At 37.6% G+C, this 13,475-nt stretch overlaps 2 protein-coding genes and 1 pseudogene across 2 annotated transcripts in view; 2 read left to right on the plus strand and 1 right to left on the minus strand.

Annotated features, from left to right (window-relative positions):
- Window positions 1–4,075: 4,075 nt before the first annotated feature.
- LOC9640803 (GDSL esterase/lipase 5) lies at window positions 4,076–5,395 on the plus strand. The gene is made up of 2 exons (XM_024666969.1): window positions 4,076–4,310; window positions 5,208–5,395. Exons 1-2 carry the CDS (start codon window positions 4,076–4,078, stop codon window positions 5,393–5,395), a joined length of 423 nt encoding a protein of 140 aa, XP_024522737.1.
- A 2,303-nt stretch (window positions 5,396–7,698) lies between these two features.
- LOC9640804 lies at window positions 7,699–9,263 on the plus strand (annotated as a pseudogene).
- A 228-nt stretch (window positions 9,264–9,491) lies between these two features.
- LOC112343466 (uncharacterized transmembrane protein DDB_G0289901-like) overlaps window positions 9,492–13,475 on the minus strand; it is a 5,735-nt gene continuing 1,751 nt past the window's right edge. Inside the window, exons 3-4 of the mRNA XM_024666970.1 lie at window positions 9,865–9,982; window positions 9,492–9,781 (exon numbers count right to left, since the gene is read on the minus strand). Coding sequence (XP_024522738.1) covers window positions 9,492–9,781; window positions 9,865–9,982 — 408 coding nt within the window. The remainder of the gene's footprint in view (window positions 9,782–9,864; window positions 9,983–13,475) is intronic.

Raw genomic sequence — 13,475 nt, forward strand, 5'->3', positions numbered from 1 at the left:
TAACCCTTTCCAATACATTATGGGCAACTCCAAGGAACTAAGGAACTAGGCTTAAGTTTAACATAATGAATCACCATTAAAAATCTAGTCGAAGCTATTACAATACTATTATATGTCAATAGATTACCTTCACTATCAACCACTTTAGGGTTGATCATCATTTAACCAAGCAACTTTGTAAACACATTACTCATTATTACATGGATATGATATAAGTATCACAATGACTTAATCATCAATTGAGCAACACCATGAATAATGCATATGTCACTGCTACAAAGGATTATGGGAGTATCAAGTATCAACTTGACTCGACAAAATGCAACATAAATGCCATAGTCCACCGATAGAGATTTATAACACCCCGCACCACTAATTTTTATTCACAACATGGACAAGCTCATGCCGCTCTCTTTCTGACCAAACTCAAAACTAATCCAACACCAAACTACTTAAGGAGTAATAGCAAGGTTCTCTGGAAAAGAGTTGAGCATTGCAACCCAAATCTTTCAATAGCAAGCTTAGACAAAATGGTATAGCTTTTCACTCCCATGACTCACCACTTATAAGACTATCATCTCTAACATGCATCAAGATAGAGACTCTTGATTGCATACCGTGAACATGAGCAATGAGTTAACACCTCGTTGTAAATCATCTCTCCAAAAGAAAAGATGATTTACGTGTTTGATCCTTCATCCCTGATAACTCTCTTTTTGGTCTTATCTTTGACCAAACCTCAAGCTTGCTTTCACACTACCTTCAATCCAATCTAAAAAAAGTTTATGAAAGAGCACAACAATGATTACTTGAATCAATAGACTCATCCCTACAATCTTGATTGATCCACTTATAATTATGCCTAGGAAGGATCCACTAGTGCCGTGCTAAATAGTTATGGACCAGCCTATTTGCCACTCATAGCAAACCCAGGGAAGGTTTACCTTCACCCACAGTACTTGGAACAACTCATGGAACCACTGATAGGCTAATATTAATCTTGTCAACTCAAAGTGTAACCTTGAGCTGCTAATGTGCCTCACTCACAAGCCCAAGCAAAAACTTGTGCAAAATGGTACACCTCAAATCTATCCTATAAGCCCAAGAGCAAGCTCACATCATAAGGTACAACAAGGTAACCAAATCTATACCCAAGGAACAATTGTGAAGTCTTTACACCCATACGTGTACCCACTCAGATCATTGTTTTCATCTCTATGTATGCAACAAAACTAGTTGCCCAATCTCATTAGATAGTACTCACCGAGACTCATCCTCTAATACCAAATGTAATGCACATGATTTTTACCCTTTATCCTATGGTGATTTACCATAGGATACCCTTATGTGCCACGTGTCACATGCCACGTGTCCATAGGACAGTGGTGTGGAACCTGAGGTTCAGGGCCTTGGGCCATTAAACAAAGGAACGGTGCCAAACTCCCAAGCATGGAGCTAAGGAGTGACAGAACTGGACCACGGAGCAACTCCTAACCATACAGCCCAAGGAGTAAAAGGACAGAAGCCCGAAGCAACTTGGAATAGTCCTAGAGCAACTACCATCCCAATGCTAGGATCAGCATGCAAAACATAGTCAAATGGAATTTTAGTGCTATTTCGGCATATTAATGGCCTAACGCAAGGACATGGGTACTCCACCAGCTAGCATGGTGTGGAATTTAGGCTTAAACCTAAGCTGGACGCAAAACAAGGATAGGCACGCAAGTGGGAGTTAAACTAAAGTTAGTCGACTATGCCTACTATCCCTACTATATATTTGGAACCCCCCCCCATCCCCCCCCCCCCTTGAGGAACACATGCTTTGGGCTTTCACCCCAAGCCTCCCTTAGTATCAGGAGTTAGTCTCCAGGACAATAAAGAGAGAAAACTCTAAAAGCTATTGAGAAGGATGGAGAGGTTTTTTCTTCATTTTCGAGATAACCCATCTCTTTCATTCTCTAAGAGTATAGTTTCTAAAAGTTTTTTATATCGGCATTTTAATCTTTGTCTTAGCTCTATTTCTTTAGAGGCTGTGATTCTCAACGACACCAGTATAGTTGCATGTTTGAAATTTCTTCTTTCTGGTGTGGGTGAGGGTGGGCAACAATAGAATTTGCAAAATTCCAAGTTAAAGGAGATTCAAGTTTTTGAATCTCCAGTCAAAGTGCCAAGATGTGCTTCAGCCAAAGTGTGGGAGCACATGCAAGCAACCATGATTCCAGTTCTGTCCTGGTGACAGTGTCCATAAAGTGACCATACATCACGTCTCCGGTCGAGGTTTCCATGGCCACCACCCCAAATCTAGGATCAAAACTTCCCCTCACTTCATCCTTTCTAGCGTTGGCCTTGTGCTCAGTGATTGCCTCCTCCACAACACACATGATATAGCTGCTAAGACAAATAGGTCCATCCCTTTCCCTGCTCTCTTCTCCCCCAAGAAACTCCCCGGCCTCAAGCATGGCCTTGGTATATAGCACCGAGAGATCTCTCGAGAATGGGCCAGCCTTGTTTGTCCTCTGAGCTTTGATAGACGCTTTCTCGGTCTGCTTGACAACGCCAACTTTGTAGCCAGCTTCCACACGCCTTCTCACATGTACGTGCAGCCAGAACGTTGGAACGCTGGCAGTGAGAAAGTTGTGGCTGTAGTAAGCAATGATTCCCAAAACATTGGCTGCTTTCTCCACATCCTCTCTGAAAAATCGAAACTTGTATCCCACCTCGACCATGAGAAGGATGTCTGGGAATTTCTTCTTGAGCTCCACAATCTGCTGCTCCAGAGGAGTAAGCTTCTCCTTCCCTGATGGCGGCTTTCCATAAAAGGAGGAATTTCCACCACTGCCATCCTTGTTCCCCTCTCCAAGAAGAACATCTACAAACTTTCTACGCCTGTCTTTAATTGCTTCCCCCGATATTCTGCAATCAGCATCCTTCCCATCACCCGACCCGGCGTCTACATCTAAATTCAAGCACCGTTTCTTACTTGCGCTGGCCACATTCTCGGCTGATCGCCTGAGATGATGCGGCAATGGCCACACAAGTGTGGGAGCCTGCGATGCATCGGTCTCACCTCGCTTGAAGAAGCTGGGGATGATCGCCTGGCCCTTGGCGGCGGCAGCGCCCTCGTCCTTTCTCTTTCCCTTATAAACCCTAAGATTCTTGCCTGGATCTTCAAGCCCAACAATATTATGGATACCTACAGCCACCACCCCAAATCTAGCACCCAGCTGCTAAGACAAATTGGTCCATCTCTTTCACCGCCCTCTTCTCCTCCCAGAAACTCCTTAGCCTCAAGCATGGCTTTGGTATATAGAGAGAATGGGCCAGTCTTGTGTCTTGGTACGCCAACTTTGTAGCCAACTTCCACAAGCCTTCCCATACAGGCAACCGGAATGAGAAAGCAGCCAATTGTCTTAGAATTTGCTTATCATAGCCACAGCTTTCTCACTGCCAGCGTTCCAACATTCTGCCACATCCTCTCCAAAAAATTGAAACTTTGTATCCCACCTCAACAATGAGAAGAGTGTCTAGAAATTTCTTCCTAAGCTCCACAGTCTGCTGCTACAGAGGAGTAAGCTTCTCCTTTCCTGATGGCAACTTTCCATCACAGGAGGAATTTCCATTAGAAGCATCCTGTCCCCAAGAAGAACAATTACAAAATTTCTATACCTGTGTGCTTGCAAGAGGATTTAGATGTAGAAGCCAGGTTGGGCAATCGGAAGGATGCTGATTGTGAAATATCAGGGGTATTGATTGGCTGCATTCTCAGCTGGTCGTTTAAGAAGACACGGTGGTGGAGCTTGTGATGCATCATTCTTGAAGTAGCTGGTGGCGGCAGTGTTCCCATTACTTAGTATATATATTATAAGATTCTTATATTACTTTATTAGATAATATTATTTGTAGGTGAACCATATATTAGGTGGTGGTGGCAGTGCTCCCATTACTTAATATATATATATTATAAGATTCTTATATTATTTATTAGATAATATTATTTGTGTGCCCTTTTTAACCACTATAAAATTGTTATCAATCATTTAGTGTTAGCTTACTTGCTACACTAGATCTAAGTGAGATGGGAACTCTTTGGCTAACTATTTTCATGTTGTATTTGCTAGCTATTATTGTTAGTTATTGCAATAGTAAAATTTCTGCAATATTTATCTTTGGAGACTCATTGGTAGATTATGGAAATAACAATTACATTTTAAGCACTTATGCAAAAGCCAATTTTCCTCCCTGTGGAAGGGATTTCCCTAGTGGAGCAACAGGGAGATTTTCAAATGGAAATCTCATTCCAGATCTTATTAGTAAATTTCTATGGTTTAATTGATGTCAATGAAGTGTTTAAATTTGTTCATTTTCAGCTTCATATTTGAATCTTCCACTAGTTCAACCATTTTTGTCACCCACAAAGAATATACAGCAAGGTGTAAATTATGGAAGTGCTGGATGTGGATTGTTCAATACTACTGGAAATACATTTGTAAGTTTGTTTAAAGATAATTCTTTTAATTTTTAATTATTTGTTTAGAGAATCTTTCCAAGCCAAAATTATCCACGACCTATCTATCTACAAGTGCAAAATTTTATTGAAGATAAACATACACTCATATCTCAAATTGGTCTAAATGCAACACTAAACATTATAAACAAGTCTATGTTTTATATAACATATGGATCTAATGATATAGCTAATAATTATTATGAACCTGGTTCTTCTTTGCCAAGTCAATACACAATCTTAGAGTTTATTGACATTTTGATGCAACTTTATGATACTCAAATTCGGGTAAACATAACTCATAACTTTAAACTATTATATGATCTCTTTTTTTATGTTTTAGGTTTTATATCAAGAAGGAGCACGCAAAATTGTAATTGCATCCTTATTTCCACTAGGTTGCAGCACACTCTTTTTGATCAGATACAATGTTACCCAACCTAGTCAATGCGTAGATCTATTTAACAAAGCAGCAACACAGTTTAACTGCAAGCTTAACTTAGTTTTATCTTATCTTAGATTAAATTTACCAGGACTTAACATTTTATATGCAGACTCTTACACTATACCACTTGATATTGTTCAAAATCCTCAATCATATGGTAAAATTCTATTAAAGCAAAAGAATTTATTGATAAATTTTAATCACAAAAAATTGTAACAGGCTTCACAATTCCTAATGTTGGATGTTGCAACTTCATAGGACCCAATGAAAATACTTTAGTGACAGAATGTTTACCTTTGGCTCCATCTTGTTTAGATCCAAGAAAGTATGTTTATTGGGATCAAGTTCATCCTACCTCTAAAACTTATAACATTCTTGCTAATCTATTTTGGAATGGAAGTGATTATATATATCCTATCAATATCCAGCAATTAGTTGCTAAATAATAAAATTCTGTTGATAAAATTATAGAATAAAATTTTAAAATGAAACATTTTAAAGTAATTTATAAATATCCTAAATACTATATTATGATAATGTTTATGTTAAATGTTTTACTTAAAATAATAACTAGCAACATAAACATATTAATTAATCATGATTTATATGTTTTAGAATTTAAAAATTATCTAATAATTTAAGAGCACTAGATTATGTACAAAATAGTTTTACTTCTATTTTCTTCACCATTACTACCACTATAATTTTAAAGATAAAATAACTCTTAATGAATTAAATAAGAAGTAACACTAATTTTCCATAGATAAAAATAGTGTTATCCCACTAAATTAATAGTAAACATTTCTCCTATAAACCCTACAAATAAAATTTATTTAGTTAAATTTATTTTAAAATTTTTGAATTCACCTATATCAAGCTATGTATATTTTTGGATTTTACTTAGTTAATCTTTGGTTTTTTCTTGATGTTGGTTCAAATAAATAATTTAGTAACTTTTTATTATATAATTAGGAAGAAACTATGATTTGTTGTTTAAAATTTAATTACAATAAATATGAAAAATATTAAATGTTTTTATTTATAAAAAATCTTTATTATTTAAAACGTTAACTAATCCAAATCCTATTATATAAATTTCATGTTTTACTGTAGATAAGGAGTTATATCAACTTATAGTTATTTTGGGTTTAGCAAAATATGTAATAAAAGGTAATTATGGATAAAATAATTGGTCATTTGAAGGTTGTTTTAAGTATATAAATTATAATTTATTGAGTTCTTTTTATAATAGAAAATATAAATAATATATACTTATTTTTATTATAAATTAAATAGGAGTTTTGATAATTCATAGAAATCTAAAAATTAAATAAATTTTATTAAAACCGTCACATTATTAGTAAAACATAGTTCCTTGGTTACTAAACATCACAATATTTAAGTAATCAAATTTTCTAAAATCTAATTAATTTATACACATAACAAACAATAGGAAAAACATAATCGAGATACTATTGTTATATAGTATACTGCTTGTCTCAAAAAAAAAAGTGCTCTTTACTTTTGTCTTTAAATAGTAACTTCTAAAGTGACTAACAAAGTTAAACCTGATACCATTTTGATATCAAATGTAAACTTTTGAAATTAAATTTCATAGGAAATCATCCAACTCAATATTATTCAAACCCAAAAATGTTTAACGCTAAATATTTCAAGACCTTAACATATTAAAAGAAGAGGTGCACTCTTATTTATATTCCCTCTATATATAAACTTTTATGGATATTTTCTCAAGTTGTTCTCTTTGGTTGTTTATAATTTAAAACACTTTCCTACAAATTCACACATTTGTGAATGGAAGTTAAAAGTTGCAAGTCTCTCGAGCACTTTACTCTTTTGACAATTTACTTCTTAAATTGAGCCTAACTGAAGGTAAATTAAACTTTCCAGATATCAATTTCAACATATGATATGATTCCTTTAGCCAACAACTAGAGTTGGACTTGAAATTGTTTTAATACCAAATGTAAGTTTTTGAATTTAAACTTCCTGGGAAGTCACCCAACTTAGTAGTATTTAAATTCAAAGATATTTAACCCTAAATATCCTAAGACCTTTAACTAATTAAAAAAGGAGGTGCACTCTTGTTCATAAACCCTTTCCCTCTATTTCTCAAATCATTTTTTTTAGTTGCTTACACTTTGTTATGGTACTACAATAGCTATATTGAGGTGAATACAAGCAAGGCTGCACATTCACTTTGCCATAATTACTATGGTACCACTCTTGACATGAGTTTCAAAAGATCCAAAATTGGGTATATTATCATTACAATACATCCCAGTTTTGGACAGCTTTCAGCTCATGCAAATCATAAGGATCAATGCAAATCCCATAATCCCTCCTTTTCCTTCTCCCCAAAGTTCTCTTTCACTTTTTCTTCCTCTTCTTCATCTTTATTTCTTCACTTATTTTGTCACTACAGTGAGCAGCTTACATGCTTAAGATCTTTGGAACTTCAAGCGAAAGAAAGGAAACTTTTTTTCTCTTGGTTTTGCTACTAGATGTCTTTATAACACTTTGAGGAGTAGTAAGAATATTTAAGATCCTATAATATTCTATTGCAGGTGCCATAGCGTAAGAAAGAGAGAGCACAAGATATGGACATGAATCTGTAGAAAGGTGCTCGTTGAGAGCTACCTAATCAGACATCCATTACAAACCATGGTCAGTACTCAGACTGAGAGTGTATGGAGCGAATATACTTGATGGGCCGCCCAATCACGCGAATGGCGAGGTCCGTGCTCGTGATAAACTCTGGCAGCTCATCGATCAAGTGAGTAAAGATTTTTGTGAAGAAAGAGTTCCTCTAGAGGGTCAGGTATGCCCTGTATCATCTGGGAAGAGTGGCTTCTTGCATTTTCCAGGGCAGTGTGGAAGGCATTGGAACTTCCAAGAGCTCCATCTCCCACAAGAGCATCTCCACTGCCCAAGATCTAAAAATCATGGTATTTGTGTTCCAGCAATCTTAAAGCCTTTGTACATGGATAGCTAGGTTGCTAATAGTTTTTGGTTTTCTTCCAGGGAAAATGTATTGGAGACCACGAAGCTGGTCTCAAGAAAGTGATGGATTTGCTCCAGCAGCCACAAAACGTTTGCGCTGTTGGGCACCGAGTTGTTCACGGCGGCGAGCAATTTAGCAAACCAACGTATATAACTCAAGAGGTGAAGAAAGCAATCGAGAGGGCTGTTCCTCTAGCTCCACTTCACAATCCAGCAAACTTGGAGGTAACAAATCTTAACTTTCTTTTTTCCAAAAGGAAAAATCCATTTTTTTGTCCCATTTTTTCTCCAACCTTTCTCTTAAAAAGATCACAAAAACTTTCCAGGGAATTCGAGTTGCTGAGGAGCTCTTCCACTGCCCCCACGTAGCCGTCTTTGACACTCCACCATCCCCCGGCCGTCGTACACGTACGAAATACCCTGGAAGCTGTACGAAGAGCTGGGCGTACGGCGCTATGGCTTCCACGGGACAAGCTACCAGTTTCTTCTTGGCAAGGCCTCCTGCGCCCTTGGAAGGCCAGCGCTGGAACTTAATTTCATCGCCTTCCATCTTGGCGCTGGAGCGAGCGTGTGTCACGGGCAATCGATTGACACAAGCATGGGAATGACTCCGCTCGAAGGTTTAGTAATGGCTACTCGGAGTGGCGGTGTTGATCCGGCGATCTGGCCCTTCTCGCAGTGCACAAATCCATGGGCTTGGCCGAGATCGATGCTTTGCTCAACAAGGAGAGTGGGATCTATGGGATTTGCAGAGACAAAGATTTGAAAGAAGTTGTTCAGGCCGCGGATAGTTCCGACAAGCACAGGCTAGCACTGGAGGTGTACGTCCACCGTATAAGGAAGTATCTGGGAGCGTACATTGTTGATCTCGAGGGGAAAGTTGACGTGCTGGTGTTTAGCGGTGGCGTTGGCGAGAGGTCGGCTAAAATCCGGTCCATGGTTTGCGAGAGGCTGGAGGCTTTTGGAATCCAGGTTGACGAGGAGAAAAATGGTAAAAGCTTGAGAGAGATCCACAAGGATGGTTCGAGGATCAAGGTTTTGGTGATACCGACCAACGAGCAGCTTTGTATTGCGCAGCAAACTCGCGAGGTTTTGGAGAGTTTAGAATCTCCAGTTTGTGAGAAGAAAACTACGAGTGGGGGATAGGATTCACTAGAAAACTTTGAATGATCTTGGTTGTAAATAGAATGGATTGATTGAAGTTATAAGAGAACAAAAGTTATCGCTACATGGTCTTTTAAGTAAAACTACTGAAAACCATACTCCTCTACTATAGCTTGATCTCTTCGCTTCGAATTGCAACCATCAACGAATTGGCAAGGAGAACGCTGGATTCTTTGATCTTCTCGAGCATCACATCAGCTGCAAGAACCAATTTGATAAGTTTTTGACGACAAGTTTATGACGTGAGACTGATAGACAGGACTTACACATGATTTGTCTTAGCTGAGTTATCACCATCTGTATAGATCACAAGAACTCGGTTGAGATAGAAGCAAAGCAATGAACAAATGCGACTTATGGATTTCCAGGAGGGCCCTGTTGTTGTTGTTGCTGCTGCGGCTGCTGCTGTGCTGGATTGTAGCCTCCAGGATTGCTTCCTCCACCTGGGTTGTATCCATTGTTGTTCCCAGTATTATATCTGCTCGCCGGATTAAAACCTCCACCTCCGGCACCTGAGGAAGGATTGCTAAAACCTCCCTGGCTTGGATTGTTAAATCCTCCTGGACTACTTCCTGAACCACCACTATTGCTTCCCAGATTGTTGAAGCCTCCTGGACTATTGCCTGGACCACCACTGTTGCTTCCTGGATTGTTGATCCTTCGGGATTGTTACCCCCAGAGCTAAATCCAGTTGAAGTGTTTCCAGCACCAAACCCACTAGGATTACTTCCATAGCCTCCACCTGCATTTCCTTCTGGACTAGGAGACCACCCCGGATTTCTACCTTGTGCACTAAAACCACCTGGACTGTTTCCGGGATTTGAGCCAAAACCTGAGTTAAATCCCTTTGGATTGCTCATGTGAAGCAAGAGTTAATCATTATCCTTTTGTCCTCTTTTAGTTCAAGTGGACAAGTCATGCTAGTGTTGGTGTCGAATTCACCAGCTCCAGCTCTAGCTCCAACTTTAGCAATATTCAAAGTTGTTAGCAATGCTTTCTAGTTTTCATGCCTCTCAATCGATGTACATTTATTTTTGTATAGGCTCGTGAGTGAGCTTCCATCCTTCTACAACAGCAACATTTTCTTCGAGCTACCACATCTTGTCAGCAGCATAGGTTTTAAATGGAAAGGGATGGAAACTAAGCAAGATGTTCACAATTGGTGCAAGATCAAGACCATACACTTTCAACATTTTGAAGACACAGTGTCTATAGTTCATTGTGGTGGGCATTTAGATTGCATGGATGAAGCATGTAATTCAGATTATTGTAGGAATTCTATATTTTTTCAAGGGTTTGCAGTCAATCCTCCAGCCTATGACACCATTGCTATTAAATTCAAGTGTCGATTCTGCAAAAACACTCCTCTATGTTGTGCTATCTTCAAGGCCAAGATGTACTACTTTCTTCTATTAGATGGAGTGGTTGGAAGAGTTGCAGTATTTGTTAGCACACACATGCATCCAATGCAGGAAGGGATATGAAGGAGTTTTTTCAACCATTTCAAAGATGTTATGCATTAAGAGACTATAAGAAATTCATTTGCAACTTGAAAGAATGTTTAAAAGATAGTTCTTAAGGATTTTATAGCAAATACCTTACTTAGGTTGCCAAAAGACTTAATTAAATGATACTACAAGGAGTACAACTGGTACTAGCCTAAGGAGGTATGTCCATTATATTTCGTACGTTATAATAATATCTTTTCTTACATTATATTGTTTAGGATAAAATCTTGGATGTGTGAATCTAGAGAGGGGAAGTTGCAATAAAAAATTGACTCCATCCTTAAATTGAAAAGGACCTATCTATATAAGTTCATCCATGAAAGTTTATTTCCAGACCAAGTTATGAATGAGCAAAAGTGCCTCTGTAAGGAACCAACTCCCTCGAGGTGTCAAAGGCTAAAGGATCCCTGAAAGCATAACCGAAATGATAAGGAGTTCATCGGATGAGACCGAGTCTAAGATCGAGTTTGAGAACAACTCTAAAACCAAGTTCAAGACTAAGTCCGAAAACTATATTATTTTATTATGACAACTATTACAGCTGTCATATTTGATTTGACTACTTAATATTTTGAATACTTTTACAGCTGTAGATACTATTCCTTCATTCAAAAGATTTTTTAGGGTTCTTGAGAAGATGGGAAGCAAGGAAAATACAAGATCTGTGAGTAAGAGTTGTAGTGCAAAGGAATGTGAGAATGTTAATTTTGTTTCACTACCACAATCTCCATATTACACTCCTGGTCCTTATTACCCATTTGGGAATGTGAAGACCACTATCACAATTGATAAAAATGCTCTTGTTACTTCTGAAACAACAGTCTAGAGCAAGAGAAATGAAGAAATGAATAGCACAGCGGAAAGCACCAAGAAATCTACTCCATAAAACTTTCCATGACATTTGTAATTTATATATTAATTCATATTAAAAACTCTATTGCTTGCCTATATCGCAATCCTCTCATATGATAAGATCAAGGTATATTTTGCAGTGAATCCTCATTAAAATTTTTTGGGAATTGTTTGTAAATAATGATAAAAGAAATCAAAATCTTTCGAAAGACTCAAAAGTAATATCACATCAAAGAATCAACTTTATCTACATTTCCAAGACTGAAAGGCATTCTCACATGAGAGAATGGTAGTGTGCCAACATGCTCTACCACTATAATGTGGTCTATATTTCCTTGCAATTTATTTCCCTAGACATTTGGCATGTGTAGAAAAGAATATATGTGTAGCAAAGTAGGATTCATCATAATGATAGAGCATGTGTATACATGATAATCTAAAATTCTAGAAGCTCTTATGTTTACAAGAAAGCTATGATTATGAAGCCCCATTTCCAAGACTAACATTTAAAGAATCTAAGTATTGTCAGTGTCATAATAAATAAACCTCATTCCCAAGAATCTGAGTATTGTCAGTGTCATAATAAATAAACCTCATTCCCAAGACTAAAACTTAGTATATAAACTATCTAGAAAAGTTATAGTCATTGTAGGTTTTTTGTTCTCCTTGAGCTCCTTAGAAATTTATATTGAAATGGCTCAAAGGAGACTCATTGCTAATCGTACTTGGCCCCCCAACATTTTATATTAATCTCCACCTCCATCCCCAAGTTCTACCAACATTCCACCTTCACCTCCACATAACAATCCTTTTTCTGCTAAGGGCTCTAGTGAAGTTGAATTAGAGCTCCTTATATGTGAAATTCTGGATCTTGCTACTAGAGAGGGATTGCCTCCAGCGTTTTAAGAGCAATGCCACATGTTTTTGCAAGATTTTGCTCTTGACATGGTAGGACTACTTGAAAGCACAGAACGCTATTACATTTGATGTCTAATATGCTATTTTTTCTTGGACAAGACAAATGGCTCTATGGGTTTACAAACTTTTCTTAAGCACTGTAAGAATTGCCCAACGGCAGGTCTGGAAAATGTGCACGTGTGGATGTACAATAAATTCAAGAATGAGTTACAGACACATACCCACTATCGCTTCATGGTGAGGAATAACATCCCCTTGGGAAACACTACATTGGCTAGTGCAAAATATGGGGCTTTTAGGCCACCCTATAGTGGAATGTAAGATCTAGAATTACTTTACTATACTATAGTATTGTCACTATTAAAAGAAAAAATATAATAAAATGATATTAGTTGTAGGTAACATACCTTGTTCTAGAAGGTACAATTGTTTACAAAATGTTGAAGGAGGAGATGGCAACACACAAGTGCTACAAAGTGATGGTGATAGGTGAGAATGATAATCTATAATTATGGTATCTGACACTGACACTGACATCTGACAATTTTACTGACATCTGACACTTTCACTGACATCTAATATATAACAAGCTTTCCATTTTATGTAAGGATGCAATTAACTTTCTTCTACCTCATCATCAACATAATGATTTCTTTTATACTTCCTCCTATATTGGTATTGTGGGGAAGATTCACCTTGCATATGTTGAGCCATGGCTTTTGCATAGTCAAAGAGACTTCCAAAGCCTCAAATTCTAGAAACTCCAGGTGACTGTGATCTATAAAATAGAATGAAATATATATTGAAATTTTAATAAACATAATTTACCTCCTTGAGGTTGAAGGCAACTCACGAAATCCTTTGAGCCGGCATTTGAAGAAATGATGTTCTTCAATAGCAAACACTAACTTACCAGAGTCACGTGCTGCCTCCACCATAGAACCGCTACCTGCTGTGCAATCAATCACAACACCATCTGGTGGGCAATAGAACTCAAGCAAGACTTGCATTGCCGATGGAGTTCGGAATCAGTACCCTGGAAATGTGTTGCGGATCTGCT

Source organism: Selaginella moellendorffii, unplaced genomic scaffold (genome assembly GCF_000143415.4).
Source record: "Selaginella moellendorffii unplaced genomic scaffold, v1.0 SELMOscaffold_151, whole genome shotgun sequence".
Classification (NCBI taxonomy): domain Eukaryota; kingdom Viridiplantae; phylum Streptophyta; class Lycopodiopsida; order Selaginellales; family Selaginellaceae; genus Selaginella; species Selaginella moellendorffii.